The sequence below is a fragment of the Nomascus leucogenys genome, chromosome 8 (assembly GCF_006542625.1).
Source record: "Nomascus leucogenys isolate Asia chromosome 8, Asia_NLE_v1, whole genome shotgun sequence".
Classification (NCBI taxonomy): Eukaryota; Metazoa; Chordata; class Mammalia; order Primates; family Hylobatidae; genus Nomascus; species Nomascus leucogenys.
Genome location: NC_044388.1, coordinates 102,523,890 through 102,551,141, shown reverse-complemented (window position 1 = coordinate 102,551,141; position 27,252 = coordinate 102,523,890). Strand labels below are relative to the sequence as shown.

At 46.5% G+C, this 27,252-nt stretch overlaps 1 protein-coding gene across 1 annotated transcript in view; it reads right to left on the bottom strand.

Moving 5' to 3' along the window:
• MVB12B (multivesicular body subunit 12B) overlaps positions 1–27,252 on the bottom strand; it is a 181,293-nt gene that overhangs the window by 98,751 nt on the left and 55,290 nt on the right. Inside the window, exons 4-6 of the mRNA XM_030817828.1 lie at positions 21,771–21,867; positions 16,189–16,318; positions 12,688–12,810 (exon numbers count right to left, since the gene is read on the bottom strand). Of these exons, the coding sequence (XP_030673688.1) occupies positions 12,688–12,810; positions 16,189–16,318; positions 21,771–21,867 (350 nt within the window). The remainder of the gene's footprint in view (positions 1–12,687; positions 12,811–16,188; positions 16,319–21,770; positions 21,868–27,252) is intronic.

The following is a 27,252-nucleotide window of genomic DNA, read 5'->3' as shown; positions in this document are numbered from 1 at the left end:
GCCTGGGCCCACTGCAGGCACAGACCCCGGATCCGGATCCATCAGGCCTGCCCCTGGCTCATTCGTCGGGGGAGCGAATGGCATCGGGAACTTTGAAACTTTCCTTTGTATATTACATTAATCCATATAAGAAAATCTCTTTTAATGAGGAGTGATGTAGTTACAAACTCTCCAGAGCCATAATTAGAGCAAACTAATTGAAGTTGTGTTTTGACACACTTTCCAAATTCACGGGTGCTAGATGACATATTCACAACACTGCTGCTGCACAACCACGGCGACGGCAAAATCATTAGGCTAATAACGCTTATTTGCATTCTTATCATGCCGGCAGCTCGCCCTTAAATACTGTTTCCACTACTGCTCCTTTACTGTAAGTTTCCACCGAAAGATATTAACAGTAATTATTAGTACTTTAGTGGAATTTTAATGTTAAAGAATAACAATGCGCATTAACATATATTGAATGGCAATTCTTTTTCTTAACCACCCATCGGAAGGTTTGGGGGTTCTTCCTTGGCCCTCACCCCAGAGCTCAAGGGTAACCAGATGCGATTTCAGCTTCATTTACAACTCAGGGTCCACACCCGGTGGGATCTGAAGTGGGTTTCTGAACTATTCTGCTCCAAAAGTTTGACGAGAAAAATCTTTCTTTCTTTTTTTTAAGTACAATAAAATGAAATAGTTAAGGAGAAATTTTTTCCTAGCAGTTAAAAAAATCTCAATTTACAACACGGTCTTTGGTAATAACGCTAATGAATTCCAGGAGGACATGCCGTAGCCATTCCCTGTCGCCCCCCTCGCGGTGATTAAAGGCAGACGGGGAAGCACTGGGTTGCGAGGGCGTAGGTGGGGGTGGGGTAGTCTCGATCTGTCAATGTGGGGGCACTGCTTGCCACCAACAAGGCCAGTTTTGGGGATGCTTAACTCAGACACTCACAGACAGAGAGGAAGACTCGACAGTTCTAAATAATGGTTATTAATGACGCCCTCCTCTAAAGTGACAAATTACTTCTGAAATTTAGAACTGAAGAAGTATGAAGAGTGAACGTGTCCTATTGAACGTGACGGGAAATGCCGGCCAGCACACAGAGCTCCCACTCGTTGTGTGCTGGGAGAAGGGTTGGGTCCCTCCTGCTTTGGGCTTTTGGCTGTTGTACAAGGCAGTGACCACAGCTACCTCTCCCTGACATGTCTCCCAGCAGTTACTGTTGGTGACCATGGGCACATCCTGGCCGTAAAAACGCTTTTTGGGTGAGAGGCATAAAACATTAGGTGTGCTGTACCAGTAAGTGAGATCTAGTCCCAACTTGGGGTTGGGCTAGATATTTGCTCAGATCCTAGGCTTCTGTAAATACCCTGGGGTCAAGCAAAACCACCACTACAATCACTGACCACTGATAACCCAAGAGAAAATGTCTTCACTAAACATATACACTTGTGTTGAATTTCAAACTATTCAAGTGTACATTTCCGGATGAATGCTTAATCTCAGCCTAGGAAGATTTAAATGAGTGAAGAAAATGCTTCCGCAGAAAAATGTCAAAGCCTATACTCCTTTAAAGCATGGGAGTTTTCAGTTTCTTAAGTTACAATCCTTGTACCAATCTGCTATTTGTCAAGTCACTGATTACTTAATAAAAAAAAAAAAAGATGAAGAAAGGAAACTAACTTTCATAGCCACAGCAACACTCCAAATCATGGTATTTATTCACTACATTTAAGTTTTATTACACTTGAACCTTGCAATGCCAAAACACCTACCTCCCATATAAAAGAAATGAAGAAAAAAGCCAAGTCTGGGACCAGGGGCACCACACTTCCATTCCAGATGATCTAGTCTAATCTTATAAACTGAAATATTTAAAGAGTCTCTAAACCTCGCTGACCTTACTTTTAAAAACAAGGAACATATGGGCACCGCTAGCTTTTCATCTTCTTCCAGCCTACTAAAATATCCGCTTTTCAAAAATTCAAGAGTAGGGGGACTGCCAAAGTCAGATTCATAAAGGGCTGTGTGCGTGAGAGCGCAGGGCAAGCTGCAGTCTGGACTGAATGCAGCACATCCTCTATCAAAGAGCCAAAGGCAACACTTGTCTCCTCCCTGCCCAATCCAACTCAAAAGCTGTGGAAAACAATTTGTTTAGCAAAATACAGCCATGAGTGAGGAGGAGGTGGAATGTGGGCTACAGGCTGGATGCAAGGTCCAGCTCACGGCAGAGGGTTAGCGTTCAATCAGGAAGCCCTGAGGCTCCTTGAAGGCAGGCAGGGCGTTACGGTGAGACCTCTCCTCTGCTCACAACCCCTCTAAATCCTAACTCTTTGCCTTTGGATGAGTCATGATCTCTCCAAGCTTCAGTCTTCTCAACACTGTAGGCTGGGTGACGGAGCAAGACTTCGTCTCAAAAAAAAAAAAAAAAAAAACCACAAAACCAAAACAAAATAAAATGAGGACACAATTATTCACCTCACAACATGGTTATAAAGATTAAAACTACATATATATCTGTGTGTGTATATGTGTGTGCATATATATATATATATATATATATATATATATATATATAAAATGTTTACACAATGCCTGGCACAAGATGCCCAGAAAATTACAGCTGAAATAATAATGATGATAATAATAACTGCATTTATTCTAATAATAATAATTACATTATTATTCAACTGGAAACAAAACATCTGCTGCTCATGAAGGATATTCAGATTGAATTCTACCCTACCCACTGGCAAAAACCAAACCCAGACGAACTCAAAAGGCCTTTTAAAAGTAACTGCAAGCAAAGGATTTTATTAAATATCCCAATTAATAATTGAAACTCTGCATTGAAATAGAGCAGCATAGTTGGGGCGGGGGGTGGGAGGTGGTAGTAAAATCCTGGGAAATATTGCTGGTTTAACGCCCATTTTTACTTTATCTGGCAACTAGATTTACACTGAGAGACCCAGGTGAAACATTCCACAGAGCTACCTGCAAATAGACTGTCAGCTTCCACTCTGATAAAAGGTAAAATAGCCTCCTCTAAACGGTCTGGTTCACAAAACCGACCCTAAAGTGAACTGATAAATCTGTTCTGACACACAGAAAACTATTTTCATAATCCTGAAAAAAGCCTTTCTCCAAACCCTGGCGCTGAAACCAACTGCACAAAGAGCCCTTGCACACTTGTGAGCTGGAATCAGAAGGGAATAATTTCCCATTTCTAACCCTGCTTCTCAGGACGATAACAACAAAAATGCACACATAACCACCATGACCACTGAGAAAAATAAGACACTCAGAAAGTCACCAAAATTACAAAGATAACACATTTACAAGCAGCAAATACCTTGTCAAAAATCTGACATGAGAGTGCGAACGCCAAAGCCAGCTCCAAGGCGGGGGCTGAACTGACGAATCGTCAATTCTTCATTAAATAGAAGCTCTGACTTCCCAAGAAGCTGTATTAAAAATTAATATCAAAAAGTGTATTGCTCAGCCTAAACTCATCATTCATATCTAACAATACTGAACTGCATTCTAATGAAATTTCCCCTTCAAAATTACTCTGACACCAAAACTAAGTTTGATACTGGTCCAAGAGTGGCCACCGCTCTGTTCACGAGCATTTTGAAGATATTCAAATAATCTCGCTCTGTAGGTCTCTTTCATGCCACTCTCATGATCACCAGAATCAACCACACTGCTCGTAACCCTGCTTAAACGTCCGCTTCAAAGCGAGGGAGGGATGGTGGTGCCAGGACCTCCCGGGGCGGCCTCCACATGTTCCTTCAATCGGCGACCACAGTGCAAGTGTGCTGGACACCAGCCAAAGTTCACACGTCTCCCTAAGACTGCTTAGGCGGTTTCCGACCAGAGGGGCTTCTGCGGGACGAGTTCCCCACCCACACGCCCTGGGAAGTCCTCATTCACCAGCTGCTGGTCAGGAGCCTGGAGAAGCAGTACAGGAAGATGGCGGGGCCACCTGAATGGGCACCCCACCTACCCACCAGCCCCTCCAGGCACATGCTTGGTTCCCTGATGAAAGGCTTCATGGCCGGGGGCCTCATGACAGTCTGCACACTAACGGTAGCCTGCCTGCTTGGGTGCAGATCCTAGCCCTGACCTTGGGCAAGGGATTTGACCTCCTCGATCTCAGTTGCCTCAACTTAAACCTGGGCTGATAATAGTAACTGACTCACAGAGCTATTATTAGAATTAAACGAGTTGGCCGGGTGTGGAGGCTCACGCCTGTAATCCTAGCACTTTGGGAGGTCGAGGCAGGTGGATCACTTGAGGTCAGGAGTTCAAGACCAGCCTGGCCAATATGGTGAAATCCCGTCTCTACTAAAAATACAAAAAATTAGCTAGGCATGGTGGCGTACGTTTGTAGTCCTAGCTACTTGGGAGGCTGAGGTGAGAGAATTGCTTGAACCCAGGAGGCAGAGGTTGCAGTGAGCCGAGATAGCACCACTGCACTCCAGCCTGGGCAACAGTGAGACTCTGTCTCAAAAAAAACAAACAAAAAAAGATTTAAAGGAGTTATTTGTAAAGCCTTTGAACAGTACCTCACACCTAATAAATGCATGATAAGTCTCTGCTGGATGGATGGACGGATGGAAGGGGCGATGCATAAAATATGATGTCCAGTCCTATGTATTAAACTAACTCACTTTATGCATCCAATAAATACTTTCTGGGTGCCTAACACATGTCAGCCACCTGGAATTCAGAGTTCTTTACCATCTTGGGGCCACACATTTTCCACTGAGCACTTACTGTGAGCATGGAATGAGATGACATGGTTGAAAGTACTTGCTCAGATTTGATGAATGGTGATGCAATACGATCATCATTGCTATTTCTGTGTGACTAGCCTCTTTTGAGGCTTTAAAGAAGAAAAAGGAAAACATGAGGATCTCTGTCATCAGTAAGCAGCAAATCTAGTCAGTAAGATCAAACAGAAATACACGCAGCAATGACAGGGAACTGTGAGATGCCAAGCCGTATGACGCAGGCAACTGGAGGAGAAGAAGGGAAACGACGCGGGCCAGGCTTTCTAGCACTGGTGTGGGCTACTACAGGCCTGGGGCGGGGCTGGCCAGGGCCAATCCTAAGCATTCTGGAGTCCAGTCTAACTCTTCCAGGAGGCAAGGGGCTGGTACAAACTGAGGTGCATGGTGAGGGCCAGAGCAGAGATGCTTTTGGAATAAGAATGGTGTGCCCCGGAGCCAAAAGGAGACTCGCCTAATTAATGTGAGAGGATGTGTGGGGGGGCGGTCAGATAACAGGAAGCCAGTGAAGGTTCTGGATTGAGGAAAAAGGAACACATATGCATGTCTGAAAACCCCAGTGCAGTTATCAGGCCACCGTGGACTTTAAAGTTAAAGGCAAAGAATGTAAATGCAGGCTATTTACAGAAATAATACCTGAGCCCCAGAAGCCTACCCCGGATCCATCTTTGATTTAGTGTTCAGGTTCGACCCCTCCAGAGGGCTCGTCTCTGAGACAGGGCTGGCTGCTGGTCCTTTCGGCTGGAAGGTGCCACTTGCGCAGTGGGATCATTCACACCCCCGTGCTGATGTCTGTGCTCCCTGTGTAAAGAACCCTGTGCTACAGTCTTCATCTTAAAAGGCAATGAAAATGTGTGTTCTGTCTTTAGAGGTAAACAAACAAAAAGCGTGTGTGGCTTTAGTGTGAAGGAAGAGGAAATCTAATTTTTCCAAGTGAAGCCAGACCCATGGTTATGCCTGGACATGACCTGCAGAAGTGTCTGAAGGCCCCCATGCCAGAAAAGCAGGGGCCAAGCCCTCATCGTCTTCTTCCATTTTTTTTTTTTTTTAAGATAGGGTCTTGCACTGTCGCCCAGGCTGGAATGCAATGGAGGAATCATGATCACAGCTCACTGCAGCCTTGACCTCTGGGCTCAAGTGATCCTCTCACTCAGCCTCCTGAGTAGCTAGGACCACAGGCTTGTGCCACCACACCCAGCTAATTTTTGTATTTGATTTTTTTGTAGAGACGGGGTTTTGCCATGTTGCGCAGACTTGTTTTGAACTTCTGAACTCAAGTGATCCTCCCGTCTCAGCCTCCCAAAGTGCTAGGATTACAGGCATGAGCCACCACACCCAGCGCCCCAAGCCCTCTTTTGATGGGACCAGGATAGAGTGCTCCATTGCTTAGCTCACCTGCCCCCAAACCATTTCTTGCCACTATGGAAGTGGAGCTGAAAATCCATGTCACAATTTATTACTAGGGGACAAAAAGAGTCATCGGAATCACCTGGGATACACAGAACCCCTCTCATAAATGATGCACCTTACAGGAAACCACAGATTTCAACTCCGATCCTCTGCACTGAGCCTTCCCCTACTGAACCCTAGGGAGAAACTTCTCACAGGCAAATGCCTTCAGCGCCAAGCCTTTTGCCACTCTGAACGGGTAGGTAAACACCTCAACAGGAAAAGGAAAACTCAGCCTCCCTGATCTGTGCGATTCTGGGCCTTTCGTTCAAGTCCTGCAACAACAGGACAGGCGACATGTCATCTGGGGTACAAGGGCCATCTTACAATTGAAAATGGACGGAAGGCAGCCAAAGGATTTGGGGCTGTCAGTGTGGACGACAAGGCCCTAGCTGGTGAACTAAGGCTCCACCCCCACTGCTGACTTACTCTGCGAGTTAATCAGAAAGTAGTGGAGTTGATCCCCATGTCCAGAGGGAAGGCAGGGTTGGAGAGGCCAGGACGGAGCGTGGCACGCTCATGGGCTTCTGACAACGATGTGATAGGGACAAGCCCGGGCAGCACGGCCTGAATTCTAGATCACTACGGCATGATTTTTCCTCTCCTCTAGGAAGGGCCATTAACCTTTCCAATGACAGCCCTGGGATCGGAGTGATGGAACGATTTTTGAGGTCAGCAAGGATCTATGTTCTCAAAACCTGACATCGACATGCAAAAGTTGTGACTGAATCATGGTGTCCCTGAGAGGAAGACTAAATGCATGTGACAGATCTTCTGCAATCAAAATGCCCCATTTCCCAGAGTATCTGTCACAGATTGATAACATCCATGCAAAAAGTTAAGTACAATTATGTCTGTCACTAAGAAACATACTTCCGAATGTGTGACTGACAACTTGCGGGGAGCTGACAAATTACAGGAAGATGACTGCAATAGCGAGCACCACGTCACCCCCTACGGGCAACACAGGCCTGGCTGACATGCCGAGAGGCTCCTGGGAGCTGCACTTCACAGGGGGGGCTGCCGGTCAGAACTCAATGGCTGAGAAATGCTCTGTGGCTTCGGGTGGGAAAATAACCCTTTCCCCCAAGAGAGACAGTGTTAGGGAAAGGTCACAGGATGTGTGCATGGCCTGGGGTCTGTGGGGAGGAGAGTTTGGGCAGCAGCTTCTCCCTCAGGACCATGGTGAGGACCGCCCAGGTCAGCGGGAAGGGTGGGGCAAGGCTACTGGAACCACACGTTGCAGATTTTCTAGGAGAGCCCCCGCAGGATGGATGGTCACATAAACACGAGATGTCCCGAAAATCCTAGCCACCTGGAGGCCAGACTACATGTTTCTGACAGACTCTGAAAGGGACAGAATACCACTCGTCGTCAGCTCATGCCTGCCTACCCTGGACGGAGACATGGCGTCCACATCGCCAAGGGAGGGCCCCGGACGTTGTGGGAGTCCCCTCTGAGCCTTCCCTCTCAGGGAGGCTGCACAGCAGCAACTCTCCACTATCCATGCCTCCTCCTCTGACCTCGGCACTGGTGAGTGGAGGAAGGCAATGGCTGCAAGTCAGATACAGAAGCAGCATCGATGGCGGCTTGAGAACCTCTGAAACCAAGGCCCGCTGCTCTGTGCCCTCCCTGCCCACTGGAGGGCCCTGAAGTTCTCTGGGCAAGGTGTCTGTGGCCCTAACACGTAGGTCTGCCGAACCTGAACTTCTGTAGGTGGGGAGAGGGAATAGGCACGTTTCTTAAATAAGGCTTAAGAAACACTGATTGCTCTAATTCTCCTGCGGTCTGAAGGATCCAAATGCTGCCTGACCACCCCTAGCATCTGGGAGCACATCACCCCTCAGGTCAGCTTCTTGATGCCACAGAATTTTCACCTTGGGGAAGCTGTCTTTACTGATTTTTTTAAAGTGTTAAGCCTAAATCTACCTCCTTGTAACTTCAGTCCACCTGACCTAATTCTGCCTTCTGGAGCCCCCAGCCAACTCGCCACCCCCCATCCCCACCTGGAAACACTTCTACTTTCTCTTCTGCTATTGACCCTTAAGACATCTGCAGCGGGCTGGCCTGTCTCTACTCAGGTCCAAACTGGATTCCTCAAACTTGACACTGGATTCAGGTAACCTCTGCCTGGTGGTGTGAGGCAGTGGACATGCCCCAGGAGCAGGACTCCACTCAGGGCTTCCCGCTGTGCACACCAGGCTGCACTCCACACACCCACGCTCCGACCCCCGCCATTTCACACACTCAGCTGCTAAGCCAGGCCTCAGTTTGGCTCCTGTGTGATGGATTTTTGAACCTCGGGGGCCCTCTCCGCCTGCGCCCATCGCCTCCCTGACTCCAGCAGGTTGTTCTGGCTGTAGAAGAGATGCAGACTATTGATTCTGTCATTCAGCACGTCAGCTCACCCTAATGACTCTGCATCATCTGCAAATTTGATAAGCATGCCTCTGATGTCTTTATCAAGCCATGGTTCTGCTGCTTGCTGAGCTAGAGGGCAGCAGCCCACCAGGGGCCTCCTCCTGGATCGACACAGAGCCATTCCCTTATCACACTGGGGACTTCTGGTGCTCCAGCGATTGTGAGCCCACCTGTCTCCTGGGGCTCTTCCCAACCTCTGTCCCAGCAGCAGTGGAACCTTTTCTTCCCAGCAGGAACAGGTGACACCCTGCATGTGAGAGACGGTGGAGGGGCTGCTCTGATAGAGGCCAGGAAGGTGTTTCCTCTCTTGGCCCCCCTGCCCCAGACAGCAGCACAGAGCCGAATCAGAAACCCCCCATCTGCTCGCATGCCCGAGGCTGACTCACAAAGCTGGGCCCAGCCCCAAAGAGGGCCACAGAGATGGGACTGTGCCTCCGTCCCCAGACCAGCTCTCTCCTGTTGATCGACGTGCATGACACAGGCAGGCAGGGGATGGAGCGCCTGCGGCCAGAGATATGGAGAGGCTCTGGGTCCCATAAGAAGTGGCTGCCCTTCTTCACTAGAAGACAGTGAAGAGATGTGTGTGGCGATGTCTGTGTGTGAGATAAAGCGTCACTGTATGAGGGAGAGGAGCTCTGCCAAGCCACCTTCTACCGCCTTAGCCACCAACTCACTGGATATAGCCCAGGAGCATCCCTCTCCCTGGGGACCTGCCTGCTCCAAAAGGACAACTCCAAAGCCGGTGACACCACAGCATTTTCTGCAATAACAGAGCTTCTGCGGGAAGCTCCTGCTTCTAGAGGCAGTTCCTGATTTTGGACAGAGAAGGCAGTGCTGCTAGAACCACGAGGTCCTCAGGTGATGGCCTACAGACGGTGCAAAGATCCACCTTTATCTGAAATAAAGCTGGGAATGAATGGCATTCCAAAAACTGGCAGGAAATTCTTTGAAATCTGAGTAATGACACAAGAAGTGGAGGCGGAGTACATGGTTTTGTCTTTGGAGAAGAATACAGACTCAAGAAGGCAGCAAGATCTGTGACCCACCCCTTCCTCGGTCCTCCCTGGCCTGGGCCAGGGCTCAGAACCGCATTCCCCGCCACCGCCACGGCTGGGCAGTAGAGGGCGCTGCGTTACCGCGCTCCCAGCGGCTCGATCCACGCCACACAAAGACCGCACTGGACGTGGTTCTCAGGTTTACGGTTAAGGCTACCTGAGAAAACAGTAGCAAGATGAGGACTTGCTATTACACGATATGATATCACCTATGTAAAAAGTACACAAGAAAAAGACTTGAGGGAAATATAACAAAAGGTTATAAGCATTTGCTCGTGGGAAATGGAATTCCTGTTTTTTCATTCTTTCTACATTCTGCCAGTTTTCTACAAGCCTGGATTACTCTCGCCATCGGAAAAGACTCACGCAGTGCTCAGGGACCAGGGAGTCGTCTGGAGGAGTTGCCAGTGACGCATTTATGGTGAAACTGAATTCGTGCCTGGATTCAGGTGGGCGCCGTTGGAGCTCCTTGTAGGCTCACCACGTGCCCACACCACCACACGGACTCGAGATACCCCGGAAGCGTTCAGAGAAGAAGACCCAGCACAGGCCCAGCCCAAGAGCCTCCGGGAGGGCTTCCTGGGAGAGGAGCCCTCTGCGCGAGACCTGTCAAACACACCTCATGTGCAGGGAGCACTGGGAGCAAAGGCATAGAAGCCAGGGGAGGAGGAGGCTGCTAGTGCAGCTTAATGTCCGGGGCTCTGGCCCCGGGAGAGGGAAGACAGGAAATCCCGGAGCTGGTGTGCAGCCCTGCAGGCCCCACTGAGGGGCTCCTGGCAGACCCCCAGCACCCGGAGCACAAGCCCCAGCCACTGCTCCCCATCAGATTCCTCCTCTGGAGAGTGTAGAAACCTGAAGCCTCAAGGAATAAAACAGCATACTCATCCTTTCCTAGGTCTTCAATGGAAAATTTGAATGAATAATCAACATTTCATTTTAAAATAAAGATACTGGATAGGAAAACAACACAAAAAAAATCCCACAAAAACCAAAAAACCCTGATGGATGAGGCTCACATAGGTGTGCATCCTACCTGTAAACTACCGCACAGGAGAACTTGGGACAGACAAACGGTTTTTACTTGGAAGCATTAATGAACATTCAATTATCCTGCTGCATACTGGCTGACTTAGCCAAATTAGAATACATTTTATATTGACTATTTTGACATTTGTTTTATTTGGCAAGTAAAACAAAACTGATCCAATTTCCTTGCAGCCATTGTAAACCATAAACTGTACAGCAGAGGTGATAAAATACGTAAGCCTTATAAACACTTGGTTCTGATGCACTACCCTCCAAACTCACCAGGCTGCTGGTGGCTCAGTGTTCTCGGCCGTCTTGCTTCAGGTGGAAGTGACTTTGCTCTCACAGTGACCAGCAGGCTTCTGAGAGCTCTCTCTGCTTTATCTGAGAGAACTGGTGTTCTTTCTTTATCCACAGAAAGTCAAAACCTGCCTGAGGTGGTGCCCATTTCTGGGCCCTTCTAGACCACATGATGTCAGCAGGGAGCAGCTGTAACAACTTCAGGGCAATTGCTCCTGTGGGGGCTCTCCAGCCTCTGCAAGGAGCCCACACTTGAGCTGAGTACAGGTGATGGGCCTCAGCACAGGTGATGGAGGACCCTGACACACAGGTGATGGACTTAGCTGACTCCCCAGCACAGGTGACACACCTGATATAGCCTTGAGCACAGGAGACAGTGACCCTCAGCAGTGCCCTCCAGGGCGGAGCTGACAGCGCTCTGGCTCACAAACGAGGAACAAGTGCTGATGGGCGGTACACTCCTGAACCCAACAAAGAGACTCAACTGTTCACCCTGCAACTCTGGGAGGCTTATTAGAGATTCCCATCTTTTTATGCCAAATGAAATTGAAAACTACTTCTAAAGTTTCAGGCAATTCCAGGGGTACTTAAGTTTAAATACCACTCTTGGTTTGCGAAACTGTCATGAGAAAGACCAGATTGTCTTTATGGGGCATGTCCCACAGGACAGAGTCCTCAGGGCTTTGGAGCCTCATTACAGCACATTCTTCCAAGTGAGATGGAGGCTTGGCACAGAGGAACAGAGTACAGAGAGCTGGTGGGATGTCCCAGAGGGCAGGCTGTATTGTGGAGGGTCCAGGAAGACCCACTGGCGACTCTTCTGTCCGGTTCCTGACAGATTTTGTTCATCTCTATTCACCCACGTGGAAGCTTGGAGATCCATTCTCATTTATGTTACATCAATCCCTAAGTGTTGCTGCCTCACCGTTCTTGTTTTATTTACTTTTGCAATCCCTTTCTCAAGCTTAATCCATCAGTGCTGTTTGTTCCTTGCCCTCAGTTTACTCCTAGTGCTGCACAGGATTTTTATTTGACAGGATTCTTTTTGCAGAAAGTGTAGAGACTGTTACTACCTGTTACGACTGAAATCAGTTGAAGAGCAAACAGCTGGCTCACCCAAGTTTCTCTGCGGAGACAATTGTTAAAACTAGCATTTCCTGAAAAACTCCTCACTATTCTCTCATACCCAAACTACCCATTTCTTACTTTATAGCTCATTGGAAAAAGAAATTATATGAAAATGAAGAATATAAGAACTCACCTACCCTCCTGGGTTTCAAATGAGTTGCTGGCCAAGACAGAGAAGGAATTTAACCTTAAGTCCAGTGACCCCAACCCCATGGCTACACAGCACGTGTCTGTGTGTAGCTAGCAGCTCTTTTGAATAGCAAGCCAATTTTAAGTGGCGTAATCTGCAATTTTAGGAGTCTGCAGAACACGCACAAAATAGACTACAGAATGGCCTTTGCATTCATGTAATGCAAAGATTTCCAAGTGGATTTTTAAAAATCTCCTCTAAAGATATATTGCTTCTACAATTATTCAGCTGTACTTTGCACTATTTCAGCAGACACTAAGTGACGGTGTTCTAAAATGTTGTGCAGGGACCCAAGACCACAGGACAACGCAAGACACCCCGACAAGGCCTCACCTGGGAAGGTTGGGGGCTGGGGTGGAGGCAGCTGATGACTGGGAAGGCGTTGTGGGTTGAGATGAGTCATGATTTCTTGGTACTCTGCCCATTCGATACCAGATCCCCATGCTGTTCAGTTCCCTTTAGGAAAAAAGAGAAATATTCAGGGCTCTGGTTAGCACAAAGCATTTACCTGAGTGACAGAGCAAACCTATTCATTTAAAAGAGGCATGGCCTCAAACACCAGGGAATCAATTCTCGCTCTCCATGTGAAATGGGTTCCACCGCCTCCTTTGTGCTCTGGATGTCATAGTTCACACAAGGGTGACCTGTTCCATCTAGGCAGGCCTTTGGGACAAGGCCGCCTGCATCACCCTCCCCGAGCTTGCCTTCCTACTCCAACAGGTACTTTCCTTGCTTCTCCAAACTTCTTTTTGTTTTGCCATTTCCTTGTAGAGTGTGATGTGATAATCCACATCAAGTCCTTTGTGCAGTGAGGAGAGACAGATAGGGAGATGCTGGTTTTTAACCATGAGAAGAATTAGCCCCCTACTCTATAACACACTCCCATCTCAGGATACAGCCTCTTGCAGCTGGGTGTCACCTGCCGTTGGACTCATTCTCAGGGTCAGTTTGGGAGTCATCTTCAAACTACAAAACTCGAGGCCCCATGAACCACACAACTAGGAGTGGACACCAAGGGGCCTCCCAGACACCTCATAAGCTCTCCTGTGACCTCCCTTGCACAGTCACCAACAGCCCTGCCCCCTACTACACCACACACTCGTGAGCACTGAGGAGACAGCCACACTCCTAGGAATAGTGACAGGATCATTTTCACCACATTCAGTTTCCAACTTCGCAGTTGCCCCACAGAACTGCGTCTTTGGGACCTGATGTAGAGGAATATAATCTCTTCAAAAAATGGAAAAAGCCTTATTCTGTGGGAACCCCTCATAAGCTTCTCAGAACACCACAGGAACCATGTAAAACCGCAATCCTGTCTTCTTAGATGAGTGATTCCAGTGAGCTGCACTGAATTCTCCACCTCTGGGCCGTGGCCTCCAGCTGCCAGGCTTTGGAGGTGCTGTTTGGAATGTGAGGTTTCTATATTCCCCAACTGACAATCCCAAGCCCTTGCAAAGTAACATGTGGAACTGTGCCCGCTTTTAAAAATAAGTGACTTAGAGTTCTGAATACTGACTTCTCTTTCCTTGCTTAAAAATAACACTGGAATTGTCTTCCTCTGGAAGAGAACTGTTGGCCCGAGGTGAAACAAAACTATAGCAATATTTCCAAAGTGATATAAAGGAAAAAAGGCTTTGGTTTTATCAAGGTACATACTGGTAAATATCTATTCCTTAAAATTATTTAAATCGGTTAAAAATGGAATCATTTTACAACAGGATAGTTTGTAGTTAAAGATACACATAGCAACTGAAATTAGATTGAAAAGTTCATTACTAAATTGCTGGTTTCTGCCATTTGTATGTAAATGGATGCTTCTGAGGTGCCTGATGTATGTTTATTCTAACTATTTCCCACTCCTGTTTACATAATTAGTGTAAACCATGTTGCAAAACAGGATTTTTGAGTGTGTAGGAAGGGAATGATCACAGAGTCCTTCTTAACCACATGATCTTGACACAGAGCATTCAGATGCCAGAGCTGAAGACCCACCGAGGTGAAACTCTGCATTTCTGTGGTACCTGCTCCCTGAATGCTTCAAGCAAATGCCACAAGGGCTCATCTGCTGTCTCACCGGGTCTAGGCTATCAGGAAAGGCCCTGGCTGATAAAAAGGCAGCTCTGGGCTCAAATGAACAAGAGTAAAGCAGAGTACAGGCCTGAGCCAGGAGGCTGGCCTCAGAAGCCGAGGAGGACAGGGTGTCTCTGGGAGCCCACAGGGAGACACATGGCCCCTGCCAGGCCTGGCCAGGGAAGAGGCACATGGCTGAGGGGGCTGTAAACCATCTGCCACACCGAGTAAAGTGCACACCTGGATTTCAGTTGACTGAAGAAGGTGAACATCTATTTCCTTCTGGACAGCTGGCATCCACTCACCCCCTTTCTGACTTTTGACTTCCCCTCCATATTTTAGGAGCAGCACCACTCATGGTTAATCCTTGAGTTCCAATGGAGCTGATCCTACTTCCTGCTCAGGCCTGGTCAATGGAAGAATTTTTCAGAAAACAGTGACCAGCCCAGGGTGCACATGACCCTACCTGGATCAATCAAGACCAATGAGACTAAATTCTAGAACTTCTTTTGAACTATCAGGAACACAAACTTGCCCTTGGCCTCTGGACTTGAACCTGGATGAAAAGCAGGTGGAGCTACTGTAGCACCAGGGCCTCCTCGAGGGGGAAACATGTCAGAACAGAGCCCAGCACCAGAGCCAGGGGGAGACAGGGAAACCAGAACTCAGTGCCGGTCTTCAAGCTTCTGCTTCCAGGTGTGCCAGTCCTGCCTCCCCAACTCTTCTGTGATGCCAGCCAATAAATTATTCCTTTTGCTCAAGCCAAACTGGGTTGGGTTTCCTGTCACTTACAATCAACAGAGCCCTAAGTGAAACCCTGGGATTTCATTGTACTAAGTATTTATGGAGCCGCAACAGAGCCAGGCCCATGCTCAGTGCTGAGGCTACCAGAGGAACAAGACACAAATGGGCCCAGGCCTCAGCAGTTCTCTGCTTACTGGGGAATTATCATGCAGCTGTGTAATATTTATGTTTCTTCCTGACTTGGAGCCCTCCACTGACTTTCCAGTGTGCTTGGAATAAACTCCAGGCCACGTCCTAGGAGGTCCTGCCAACCCTCGCCCTTGTCCCAACATTCCCTCTGGCTCTTCCAGCTACACAGGGCTGTGTTCTGCTCCCAGAATGTGCCATGCTCATTCCCACTTCTCTCCTTCTGCTTCCGCTCTGCCTCGAAGGCTCTGCCTTCACATCTGTGCATGGCTGGTTTCCTGACATTCAGGTCTCTGCTCAACTGTCACCTTCCTGACCCCCTCACGGAAGAGACCCCCACTCCATCATTGTGTTTCACTTTCTTCACTGTCTGGAATTATCTCATTTATTTTCTTGTTTATTGCTCGTCTGTCTCTTTTAGAACATCAGCTCTGTGACAGCACGGCCTTTGCCTCACTTATAACCACATCCAGTGGCCTTGGCCCCGTGGTACAAAATAGGTCCCTGTGACCTTTCCTAGGGTGAATAATGAGTGTGGAGAGCTGAGGCCGGTGGCATCACAGGGTGTCAGGGAAGGACCCAGAGGAGCTTCAAGGCTGAATGTGCAGAAGGGCAGGGGAGGAAAGGCCCTAAGGTGGAGTCAGCAGTGCGAGCTGAGGCGTGGAGAGACCGCAGCTGAGCAGGAAGGGCAGCCAGGAGCACTGGGCTGACAGAGGCCCACGGCTGAGAGCCTGGGGGGCTGCATGGAACTCTCTTGGACCTCATTGCCGGCAGTGGCCTGAGTGCTCTCAGGGAAGAGCAGCAGCTGAGAGTCCTGTCATTAAGACTCACCCAATAAACGTGTACTGAGGCGGGGCCTGCTTGGTCCGGCCCATGATCCGAATGTCACAAATGGCGGCTTCCGTTGAATCCCGTGGAATAAATTTAATGCACAGCCTCTTCTTCCTAAAAGCCACTTCCTCTGAAGGAAAGGACAACAGAAAAGGTATGAGTTTTCCAGAGATACCAGCATCTCTATTCTGAAAACCACATCCCCTGTCATGCCCTATTCCTGGCAGCAGAAGTGGCAGGTCACCTAGGCTGCTGGACAGAAGGGCTGGGCTCTGCCGCCTGCCTTCCCCGGGGCTGCAGTCACCCTGCTCTGCATGCAGGACCCAACCCAGACACCTCTTGCTGAGAAGGGGACCACACACCCTGCAGTAAATCTGGGTGGCTTCTAAGAGCCATAACCACAATCTGCTCGCTGCTCAGCCGTCAGAATCCTGCACACTGACGCCCTGAGCATTAACACATTTCACCACACGGACTTCTTTTCTTTTCTGCTTTTTATTATAGAAATCTTCAAACATACCCCAAAGAGAGGGAACAGTGGAATGAATCCACGTGTTCCCATCACCCAGTGTTAATGCTGTGCACAATGGACAAGCTGGTTTCCTCTCCTCCCGCCCCTGCAGTTTTGCTGGATATTTAAAATGAATCCCTGACAACACCACGTTATGTCACCATCAATACCTCAGTAGGCATCCAGGACACTGTTCTTTAAAGACCACCATGCCACCATCACTCCTAACAAAACGAACAGAATTCCTGAGTATCATCCAATAGAGAGCCTACATCCACGTTTTCTCCAGTCTGTCTGCATCTGGATCCCCAGGATGCCGAGGCACTACCTCTGGGTGTCAGGCCTCCCAGACCATTTGACTCTGGAACAACCACTCCTGCTCCCTTTTCTTCGGGGCACTAACAGGTTGGAGAAATCGGGTCACTCCCCTGTGCCTCCTGTAGGCTGGCAGAGCTAAAGCCTCGATTAGACTCAGGTTAGGTTTTTTAGGCATGCATGCTGTCCGGGGGTACGTGTAAGTCTAGGCTGTCATATAGTGAGGCCTGGAGTCTGGCTGGGCCATTCTTGCTGAGCTCTGCTGGTGTCGGCCCAGGACCTTGGTCACACAGTTCCCCAACTGCCATCCTCTGAGCACTTTCTCACCCTCTGATGACTGTTGCTAAGATCCATGTTTTATTAAAGGTTCACAATGGTGATTTTCGAACTCTGTCATTCCTTCTGCTCTTTTTTTTTTTTTTTTTTTTTTGAGATGGAGTCTCACTCTGTCACCCAGGCTGGAGTGCAGTGGCATGATCTTGGCTCACTGCAACCTCCACCTCCTGGGTTCAAGTGATTCTCCTGCCCCAGCCTCCTGAGTAGCTGGGATTACAGATGTGTGTCACCACGCTTGGCTCATTTTTGTATTTTTAGTAGAGATGGGTTTCACCATGTTTGTCAGGCTGGTCTTGAACTCCTGACCTCATGATCCACCCTCCTTGGCCTCCCAAAGTGCTGGGATTACAGGCGTGAGCCACCGCGCCTGGCCGCCTTCTGCATTTTTTAGCTAGAATCCTTCTATATATAAAAAATAACTTTCCTTCATCAACTATTTGGTCTCCCTGAAATAAGTTTTGTATAGAAAAAAAGGATAAGCACGTGATTCTTTTCTCTTACTTATCAAGCCTTAGAGTAAGGAGTTGGTGTTCTAGCAACCTCCAGTGCTGACCAACGGGAGGTGTGTGTATTTGTGCTTTTAAACCTGAGTTTCAACCAACTGCACCGATTTAATACATGAGTCAGACAGATCTGGGTTGAAATCCCAACACCAACATTTTCTGGCACTGTGACCTTAGGCAAGTTACTTAATTTCCCTGAGTCTTGGTAAACTGTAAAAGGGAGTTAATGAAACCCACCCCACAGGGATGTGGGTTGGATGCACTGTGCCAACACATATGATCCACTTAGCCCATTGCCTGTCACACAGTAAGTGCTCAGTAAAGAACAGCTGTGTAGGATCTTACCGTCATTATTGACAAGTAAGCCTCTAGTGTGTAATTTATGCCTGTGCTTGGTATTGGGTTTCAAGACCTTGCAATTCTGTGGCAGGAAGTAAGACATTCAACAGCACACTCAAATGGAGGAACAGAATGAGGGGAAGTACAGTCCTGCCCGGGCTTTCTTATAGGGGCCGGAATGGGGAGGGGGACAAGAAAATCAGTGGAATTGTTTTGTTATTATATTTTTAGGGGGGTAGGGTTGTTTTTTAAAGAGTCAGATAACTTTGTGCATTCCTCAGGCACAGAAACTGAGGGGTAGAGCAGATCTATGAGCGGAGAGAAACGACATTCTGAATCCAGACCCTAAACATTGCTAAACATCTAGGAAATGATCCTAGAACTGGAAATGAAGAGGCCTCTGCTGCCCACCCTCCTGTGTGACAAGACCCAACCTCAGAGTCCACACTTGGGACAGCAACCTGGGGAGTTGGGGGCGCTGTTCACAGCAACTCTGCAACTTCAAAGATTATCAGCTGATCAGATCGGCCTTAGAAAGCGTGAAGAGGAGAGACCTTTACACAAAGAAAACTAACGCCGGGTGTTTCACTTGCTGTTGCCACGCTGCTCTTGGCTCCATTCCTCCGTCTGCAGCAAACTCGGGGTTAAGAGATGGAGCCACTAATTACACATGCTTAAGCAGGCCTAATTTTAAGTAAACATATTATACATAGTCAATAGAAATGTGTTCAGTCATGCTAATGAACACAGAGAAAGTACACAGCACTTTACTAAAACAAACAGTCTTCCAGCTTTTCAGTGCTATATGGATTACAGCAAACTATATTTTAAATGAATTACAGGAGTCTCCTGTTTTTGGCTGACTTCATAAAATCAGGGCCTTGAATACTCTCAAATGATACAGAGCTGACCACAAGGCTTATATGGTCAGCTTGGGCTCCTCTGTTCCCTGGGTAAAAGCTCCAGGAAATGTTGCTAGAACCAGAAATGAAGAGACTCCCTGCTGCCCACCCTCCTGTGTGACAAGGCACCTGGCATTGGGCCCAGGACCCATCTCAGAGTCCACACTTGGGACAGCAACCTGTGTACTCCCAGTCACAGGGGAGAAACTTCCCAACCAGGACCCCTGGGCCCCACAGCAGCTGGCCCCCAGACAGGACAGAGCCTCAGTGAACTGGTCCAACTAACCTAGAGGAAAATGCAGAATGGAAAACCCGTTGCGGCTCCACAGCACATCAATATAAAGACATTCGAAGTCAACTGACTGTCAAAAAACGAACATCAATGCAAATTTTCAAACTGTGAAAAACACAGGGGAAAAGGAGGAAAGTGATGCAAGTTTTGGAGAAAACTGTAGATCCTAGGCAGAGGAGATAATACAAATGGCCAACAAGCACAGAAAAAGATGCTCAACATCGTTTGCAATCAGAGAAGGGCAAACAGAAAGCACGAGGAGATTCCATTTCACACCCACTAAGATGACCAGAATCAAAGAGACAGACAATAACAAAGTGCTGGTGAAGATGTGGAGGAATTGGAATCTACGGACACTGCTGGTGGGAATAAAAAACAGTGGAGCTCCTTTGAAACATCATTTGGTAGTTCCTCAAAAATATCAAGTTACCATATGACCCAGCAATTCCATGACTAGGTAGATATCCAACAGAAACGAAAACATAAGCCCAACAAAAACTTGTACATGAATGTTCATAGCAGCCTCATTCCTAACAGCCAAAAAGTACAAACAACTCAGATATCCATCAGTTGAATGGATAACCAAAATGTGGTATTTCCATATAATGTTATATTATTTGGTGATAAGAAGGAATAAAGTAATGATCTATCCTACAACATAGGCCAACCTTGAAAACATTATGCTAAGTGAGAGAAGCCGGTCACAAAAGACCACACGCTGTATGATTCCATTTATATGAAATGTCCGGAGTAGGCAAATCTATATAGAAAGTAGATCAGTGGTTGCCTAGGGCTGGCAGGGAGTGGGGAGGTAAGGGTTGGAGAGAAATTAGAGAGTGATTGCTAAGGGGTACAGGGGTGATATCCTGAAAATGGGTTTTGGGGGTGATACAATGTGCAATAACGTTTGCACAACTGTGCATTTACTAAAAGCCACTGAACTGTGCATGTTAAATAGGTGAATTGCATGGTATGTGAGTTATATCTTAATTTTTAAAAACTCTATACATTAATATAAAACATATCTGTAAAAGGTGCTTATACACATGCTCTTCCAGTGTGCCACTGTGGTTAAAAGTGTGGCTGGAGTAAGACGTAGGTGAGCATTCTAGTTATTCCTCCAGTTCCAGATGCATGACCTTGGCTAAGTTCTTTAATCCCTAAGGAGTCAGTGTGCTTCATTTTTCTCATATCTGAAATGGGTATAATAAAGTCCATCTCTAAAGAGGGGTCTTCTGAAGATTAAATGAAATCAGGGAGGCAAAGCATTTATCACAGGGGTGAGCATACAGTAAATGCATAGTAAATATCAGCTGTTATGATTATCAGGCAATACATAAAATAATAAGTGGCAAAAAGCAATCCAATGTTGAAACGTGAAGAGACCATCAGGTAAATAAAAATATGCTATACAATGGGGTCTGCTGGTTTCATGAAAATAACAGTTGGGGGGATCTGCATAGAGATAGAAACTCTAGTTCATACCATACGAAGTGCTAGCAAGAAAACAGCAAAAAACAGTGGGACCAAAGTGGGGCTAATTATGAAAGAATAAAGTATGAGACAGAAAATGAGACAGAGAATTTAATAAATGAACCCTGAGTTGTAATGAAAGGATTCTCTGTATTTGTTTTGTATTCACTGCTTCACTGTTGTAAATACCATAAAGTTGGCTGACCAGTGATTAAAAATGAAACAAGGTAAGTTAAATTACACCAAAACAAGGAAGCCAAATCACCAGAGCTTTTCCAGCACCACTTAATAACCCACGTGTGGGTCAAGAAGTTCCAAGGGCTCCAGCACCCTGAAGACGCTGCCGATTCCTCAGTGATTCACTTCTGCCTGGACCTGCTCAGTGGTCAGAATATTCACTCCAATTCGAACCTATGAACTTTAATTTGCAGTCTTTTGGATTCTCACTTTTCTTGTTTGCTCTATGAGCCCCGAATGGGCACATTATTGGCCTTGTGTCTTTTGATTGTTTTCTTTGGGTGTCTTTCTTCTCTGGGTGTCTTTTGATTGTTTTCTTTCCGCTTTCTTCTGGGTCTTGTGCCAAGCTTGGCTTCAGCAACACCAGAGGAAGGACTAAAGACAAACTATATCTAGTTTCACCATTTCATTCCCCAGTGAGCCGATTCAGCAGGGAGCACCATTCTAAAAGAAAGGCACGTTCTGCTCATTTACATGCCGCTACCCAGAATACTCTGCAAACTCCTTGGAGAACCCAGCCAGACACACATCAAAAGCAGCAGGGTTTGTTCATGGGCACACAGTAAGGCCTCCAAAAGTGTTTCTGAAGAAAAATGCACATAAAAAAACACCTACAAATATACCTGGAGGAAGAAAACCCTCATTGTGATGAGTGCTACTAAAGGATGACTCACGTGTGTCCACCGTCTCCTGAATTGGGATGAAGCCCACAGGCAGTGTGTCCTTGATGTCAATGAGCTTCATATCTACTAACACGTTCCCCAGATGACTCTTGGGAAGAAAGAAAAGAGATACAGACTATTAATCTGAACAGGCCTGTGGTGGGTTTGCCATTTTGGCTTCCAGATGCATATTTAACACAATGACTTGTGCAGCTTTATGACAGCAGGTTAATTAGAGTAGGTGACAGTTAATGTTCCCCAGTGGTTACGCAGGGACTCGTGTGGCCCTCAGGAAGGAGTTTCATCTGCGGAACCTCAAAGCCACTCAACTCAGACACGGCCTTGGTGAGGCAGGAGCAACACAGGAGATGCTTTAGACATAACCCAGCAGAGGGCAGCTGTGCACACACATCCCGGGACCAGGATGCCATTCAGCCCTGAGCATCAGATCTCAAGGCCAGGAGGTTTTAGGAAGAGCAAATTCCTGAAGCACTCGTAGGAAACAGCTGCATCTAAACCTAATAGGGAACCAATCACACTCCTAAGTGATCACCAGTCTGCATACTGACACACATTTCAGTTGCTAGATACATTTTGCAAAATCCCAAGAATCATAAACTAATACAGAGTGAAAGCCCTGCTGCCTCAATATTACACATCTTCTAAAATGACACGCACAAGGGCCTCCTAAAGTTTCTGTTTAGTGGTAGTATATGGGGTCCACAGTGCGCAGTTTCGGTAACTGGTGTACAAATACCAGTTACAAAAATCGAAGACAGTACACCATTCTGTAATTGCGAGAGAGAATTCTTTGCAAACACGCCGGCACTTGCAGCCCGCATTTCAAGCTGGAAATGAACTCTAAAGATATCTATCCTGCAACTTAAATATGTGGGGCCACTTTGGAGATTTCACTAAAATCTTCAGAGTAATTTGCAGCTTAGTTCCCCCTCTCTAGTCAGAGCCAGTTAAGGAAAGAATGATGGGCTCAAATCCCAAATCTCTCCTGTTAGGATACTAGCAATGCACTCCATGTGCCCACTTTGCAGAAGTGCCTCATCCCCGAAGCCCAGTGTGAACATGCTCTCCGTTTACTTGTTCAGCATCCTTGGACAAGCATCTAGTTGGTCAGCCATCACTCTGCCCTGGACAGCAACTTCTCAGGCTGTTGTTCCATCTTGCTTAGAGAAGAAGGGCTGCTACTTCCATCTCTGCACATGGGAGCCAAGATCCCACCTCCACCTGTACTGTGTCACGTCTCTGAAAGCCAAGCAGGGAGTTCTTAGCATCTAAACTGTGTTATGTTCCCTCTTGGCACTCTCTTTTTCCCTCCCTATCAATTTGTGGGGTTATTTGTTTAATATCTGTCTTGCTTCTAGAGTTTAAGAACCATGAAGACCAAAACTATCTCCGTTCCTACTATAAATACAAGCCTAGCATGGTTTTTGCCACACAGCAGGTGCTCAGTAATTACTTGCTGAATAAATTAATTTCAGGTGTACATTTTTCAACCGGGCCAGAGTCAGAAATCAAACTGGAGGCCGGGCACTGTTGCTCACACCTGTAATCCTAACACTTTGGGAGGCCAAAGCGGGCAGGTAGCTTGAGCTCAGGAGTTTGAGACCAGCCTGGGAAACATGGTGAAACCCCATCTCTACAAATTAAAAAAATTGGCTGGGTGTGGTGGCACTCATGCATGTAGTCCCAGCTACTCAGGAAGCTGAAGAAGGAGGACTGTTGGAGCCTGGGAGGTTGAGGCTGCAGTGAGCCAAGATCATGCCACTGTACTTCAGCCTGGGCAATAGAGTGAGACTCTGTCTCAAAAGAAAAACAAAAACAAAAAATCTGCCAGGCATGGTGGCTCATGCCTGTAATCCCAGCACTTTGGGAGGCCAAGGCAGGTGGATCACTTGAGGTCAGGAGTTTGATACCAGCCTGGGCAACATGGTGAAACCCTGTCTCTACTTAAAAAAATACAAAAATTAGCTGGGCGTGGTGGTGGGCGCCTGTAGTCCCAGCTACTTGGGAGGCTGAGGCAGGAGAATCGCTTGAATCCAGGAGGTGGAGGCTGCAGTGAGCTGAGATTGCGCCATTGCACTCCAGCCTGGGCGACAGAGGAAGACTTCGTTTCATATATATATATACACACACACATATCAAGTTGGGTTTGCTGAGATGTCAAATCTAAACTATATGATTAAAAATATCAAAAGTATTGATATACACTAATAAATATTATGAACCAAAAGTACACAAATGAAACAAATTATTAGAATTTAACTAGGAAGGTCAAAGCAGCAAGTGTAACCTATGACCAGTGTTTTTATGGCACTGCCATCAGGAAACTGTTTCTTCCTCTCAGAACTATCATATTTGCCAACAATTTGATATTCTGACATTCCAGGTAGCTGGGCCTTGGGAAGACAATGTACAGTGCAGCCTAGTGAGTGGTAAGTGGGACTCTCAGAACACAGAATAAATCTCTGACCGTGTAGGTAGGGTTTGAACTGTTAACCTAACTTGCAAACATCAGCTGCTTTCAGAATTGCCTGGTCTAATCTATCATAATTTTTTTTCATGGCAGTTGCTTTTCCATGTCATCACTGCTTTCTGCATTGAGAAATTAACAACTAGGCATGTTTTCCTGCCCCACAGATGGATGGGCATTCATCAATATCCTTCTCAAATGTCTTCTGCTTGACAAGTTGGGTTTTACAGAAGTCAACTGCAAACCACTTAGTGACCTCACCCTCCACACACTCTACAAATGTCCCTGATCATAAAACCTGAACATCAGTGGTGTGGCCATTAAAAACAAAGCATCAAAAAACCCTTGCATGCATACAAAATGGGAGGCTGCACTGTCAGAGCTCCCCACAGCCCAAGTGTGGTCCCTCCTCACACGGGGCTGCCACTGTACTGGGTTTAATACAGTGGGTCTGCGACACCATTAATTTTGCCTGTTCCTCTCCCCTCCCCCATCTGTGCTCTCTTTCATTTCCTCCTCATAAATATGAAGAACGTATTCCCAATCCTTGTTGAGCAAATGATTCATGCCAAAAGCCCAATATGCACTGACTCAGGGTATTTATATTGTCTCTGGTAGCCAGTATTTGCTAGTATACTGTAATTATTTTTGACAACCTTGCATTTAAGGTAGCCACAGATAACCAACTTAATATTCAAATGTTCATAAATCCTTCTGTTTAATATCCTCCCTACCTAATCTATGTACATTATTATTACAGGTAATGCAGAAAGTACAGGGCATGAAAAGTGCAATTAATCTCGATCCTTCCCCAGGAAGCAATGTCACTCCAAAGCCAGGTTTCTGTATTAACAGCATTACTGGGAGAAAGGAATTTAGGTTCCAAAGGAGTATCCCAAAATTCCTACATTGGGAGTCTCAAGTCAGCTAATTAAAAATCTGTCCAGTCTTGAGACCCCACATCCCTCCTTTACAGTTGTAAAAAATGATGCTCTGCAAAGTCTTGGTTTGGACTACAGGGCCAGCATAGACTGGCTGTAACAGATTAAAATATTCTGATTCCTCCTCCACTCCTGGGCTGGCAAGTGGGCCCCTGCCAACTGCTAGAACTCGATCATTTGGATCCCACTATTGGATCCATTCATTCTTTTTCCCAAAACAATATGCACCATGCACCTATCTCCCACACTGCTTCAAAAGCGAGGCAGAGGCTTTTCACACTGCCCTTGTCCTCTTCTTACATCCCTTCATCACGCCCAATAAATATCTTTTTAATGTTCAACACATGTTGACGAAATCAATGGGTTTTCTTTAATACACTTACCCATGACACCCAATGCTAACAAGCCCCAGTGACTTCTCTTTGTCACATTCAGACCTGTCACTGTCCCCACTCCAAGGGATGCAGGGACTCTGCTAGCCTAGGTACCAACACCCCATAGTCTTTGGGGGAAAATGCAATGAAAACAAAATTAAAAAATGATCACAGACATCATGGCTGTCCTCAAGCCATTTTTAACTGAAGCCTCTTCGGCCTCTACTCATTTTTAACTGAAGCCTCTACTCAGCCTTCAGCCCACTCCTGGGTGCCTCAGGCTGCTCAGTGAGCTGGGGGACCTGCAGGGACTCATTATAAGATCTCAGTGCCCTTGTCCACTCTTTAGCCCTGCCACCCTCCTGGTATTTAAAATACACTCAAAATCCTGAATTGAAAAGATTTCCAGACTTTTGTGTCAAGATTTTCCCCGACTCCATTATAAACTCTGTACTTCAATGAGCATATATTGCTCTAGTAATTAGGGGGAAAAAAATAAAGCAATGACTTTTCTCCCAGTCCCACGTATGTTCAGAATAATTATCCTACCAAAGAATTAACCACAAACAACAGGAATGGGTGGCAGAAAAGAGTGCAAGCCAGAGAGCCACATGATGGTTGATATTCAGAAAACACCAAGGGGACACGCAAGGACCCTGTGATGGGACCCTGGGCCTGCGGGGCCAGGTGGCAGAGAGGAGGACTAATGCTTTCCCCCTTTCATGCTGTTGAATAAAGATGTTTGTTGTCTGGGCTCAGTTTTTTTTTTTAACTGCAAATAAATATTACTTTTATAATACAATTTATACAAATAAATCAATAAAAATATTCCCCAAAATAAAAATTTACATGACAAAGAGACAATAACATATGGCCAAAAATAAAATGTTAGCCCTGAAAATGAAAATCCCAACTGCTCCCTGTTTGGGGCTGGGGAAGAGAAGTAACCTTGAACAAGCATGTTCCCTTTTAGATCTCGGTTTCTTCAATGGAAAGGAACTTCCACTTGTAGAGATTATCTGGGGACAGAATGAGGTACCCAGGGCAGGCCTTGTATAGAGCAGATACTCACCAAAGCTATTTCCTTTTTTTCTAAGCCATCTATTAAAATATCTTATTAGATGTTTAAAAAAAAAAAAACCTTAGTAGGTGTCTTTAAAGTTTCCTAATTTACAGGTGCAAGTATTTTTTTTTTTTTTAAAGCATAGTCAGAGAAATCTACATGAGTCGATACCTACAAAAATAACGAAATGTGATATGTCACACAGAGACTCAAAGAGCGAGGAAACGTCACTGTGGAAGCAAGGGCATGGAGTGGGGTCACAGGCGCCCTCCCTGAGCCATGCTGCCTTTGCTGGCCGGCATTAAATCCCGCTCCACTGGAGAACTCTCACTGCCGCACTATCCTGTGATTTGTTGCTTGGAGGAAAGGTAGGCAAATGAGAGCTGGGAGAGAAATTTCCTGGTTTCCTTTTGAGAACACAATTTAATGGAATTCACGGTACACTTGGGTACGTGGTTAATAATACTGTTAATAAATGAAACACAGTGCTGGCTGCTGATTCTACCCAGTTCACTAAAACCACAGATAAATTAATATGGCAATGAAAATAAACCACAACAACAACAAAATGAGGAAATTCCAAACAGGAATGTAAATTACTTGTGCTCACTCAGCAAATGGAAACTAC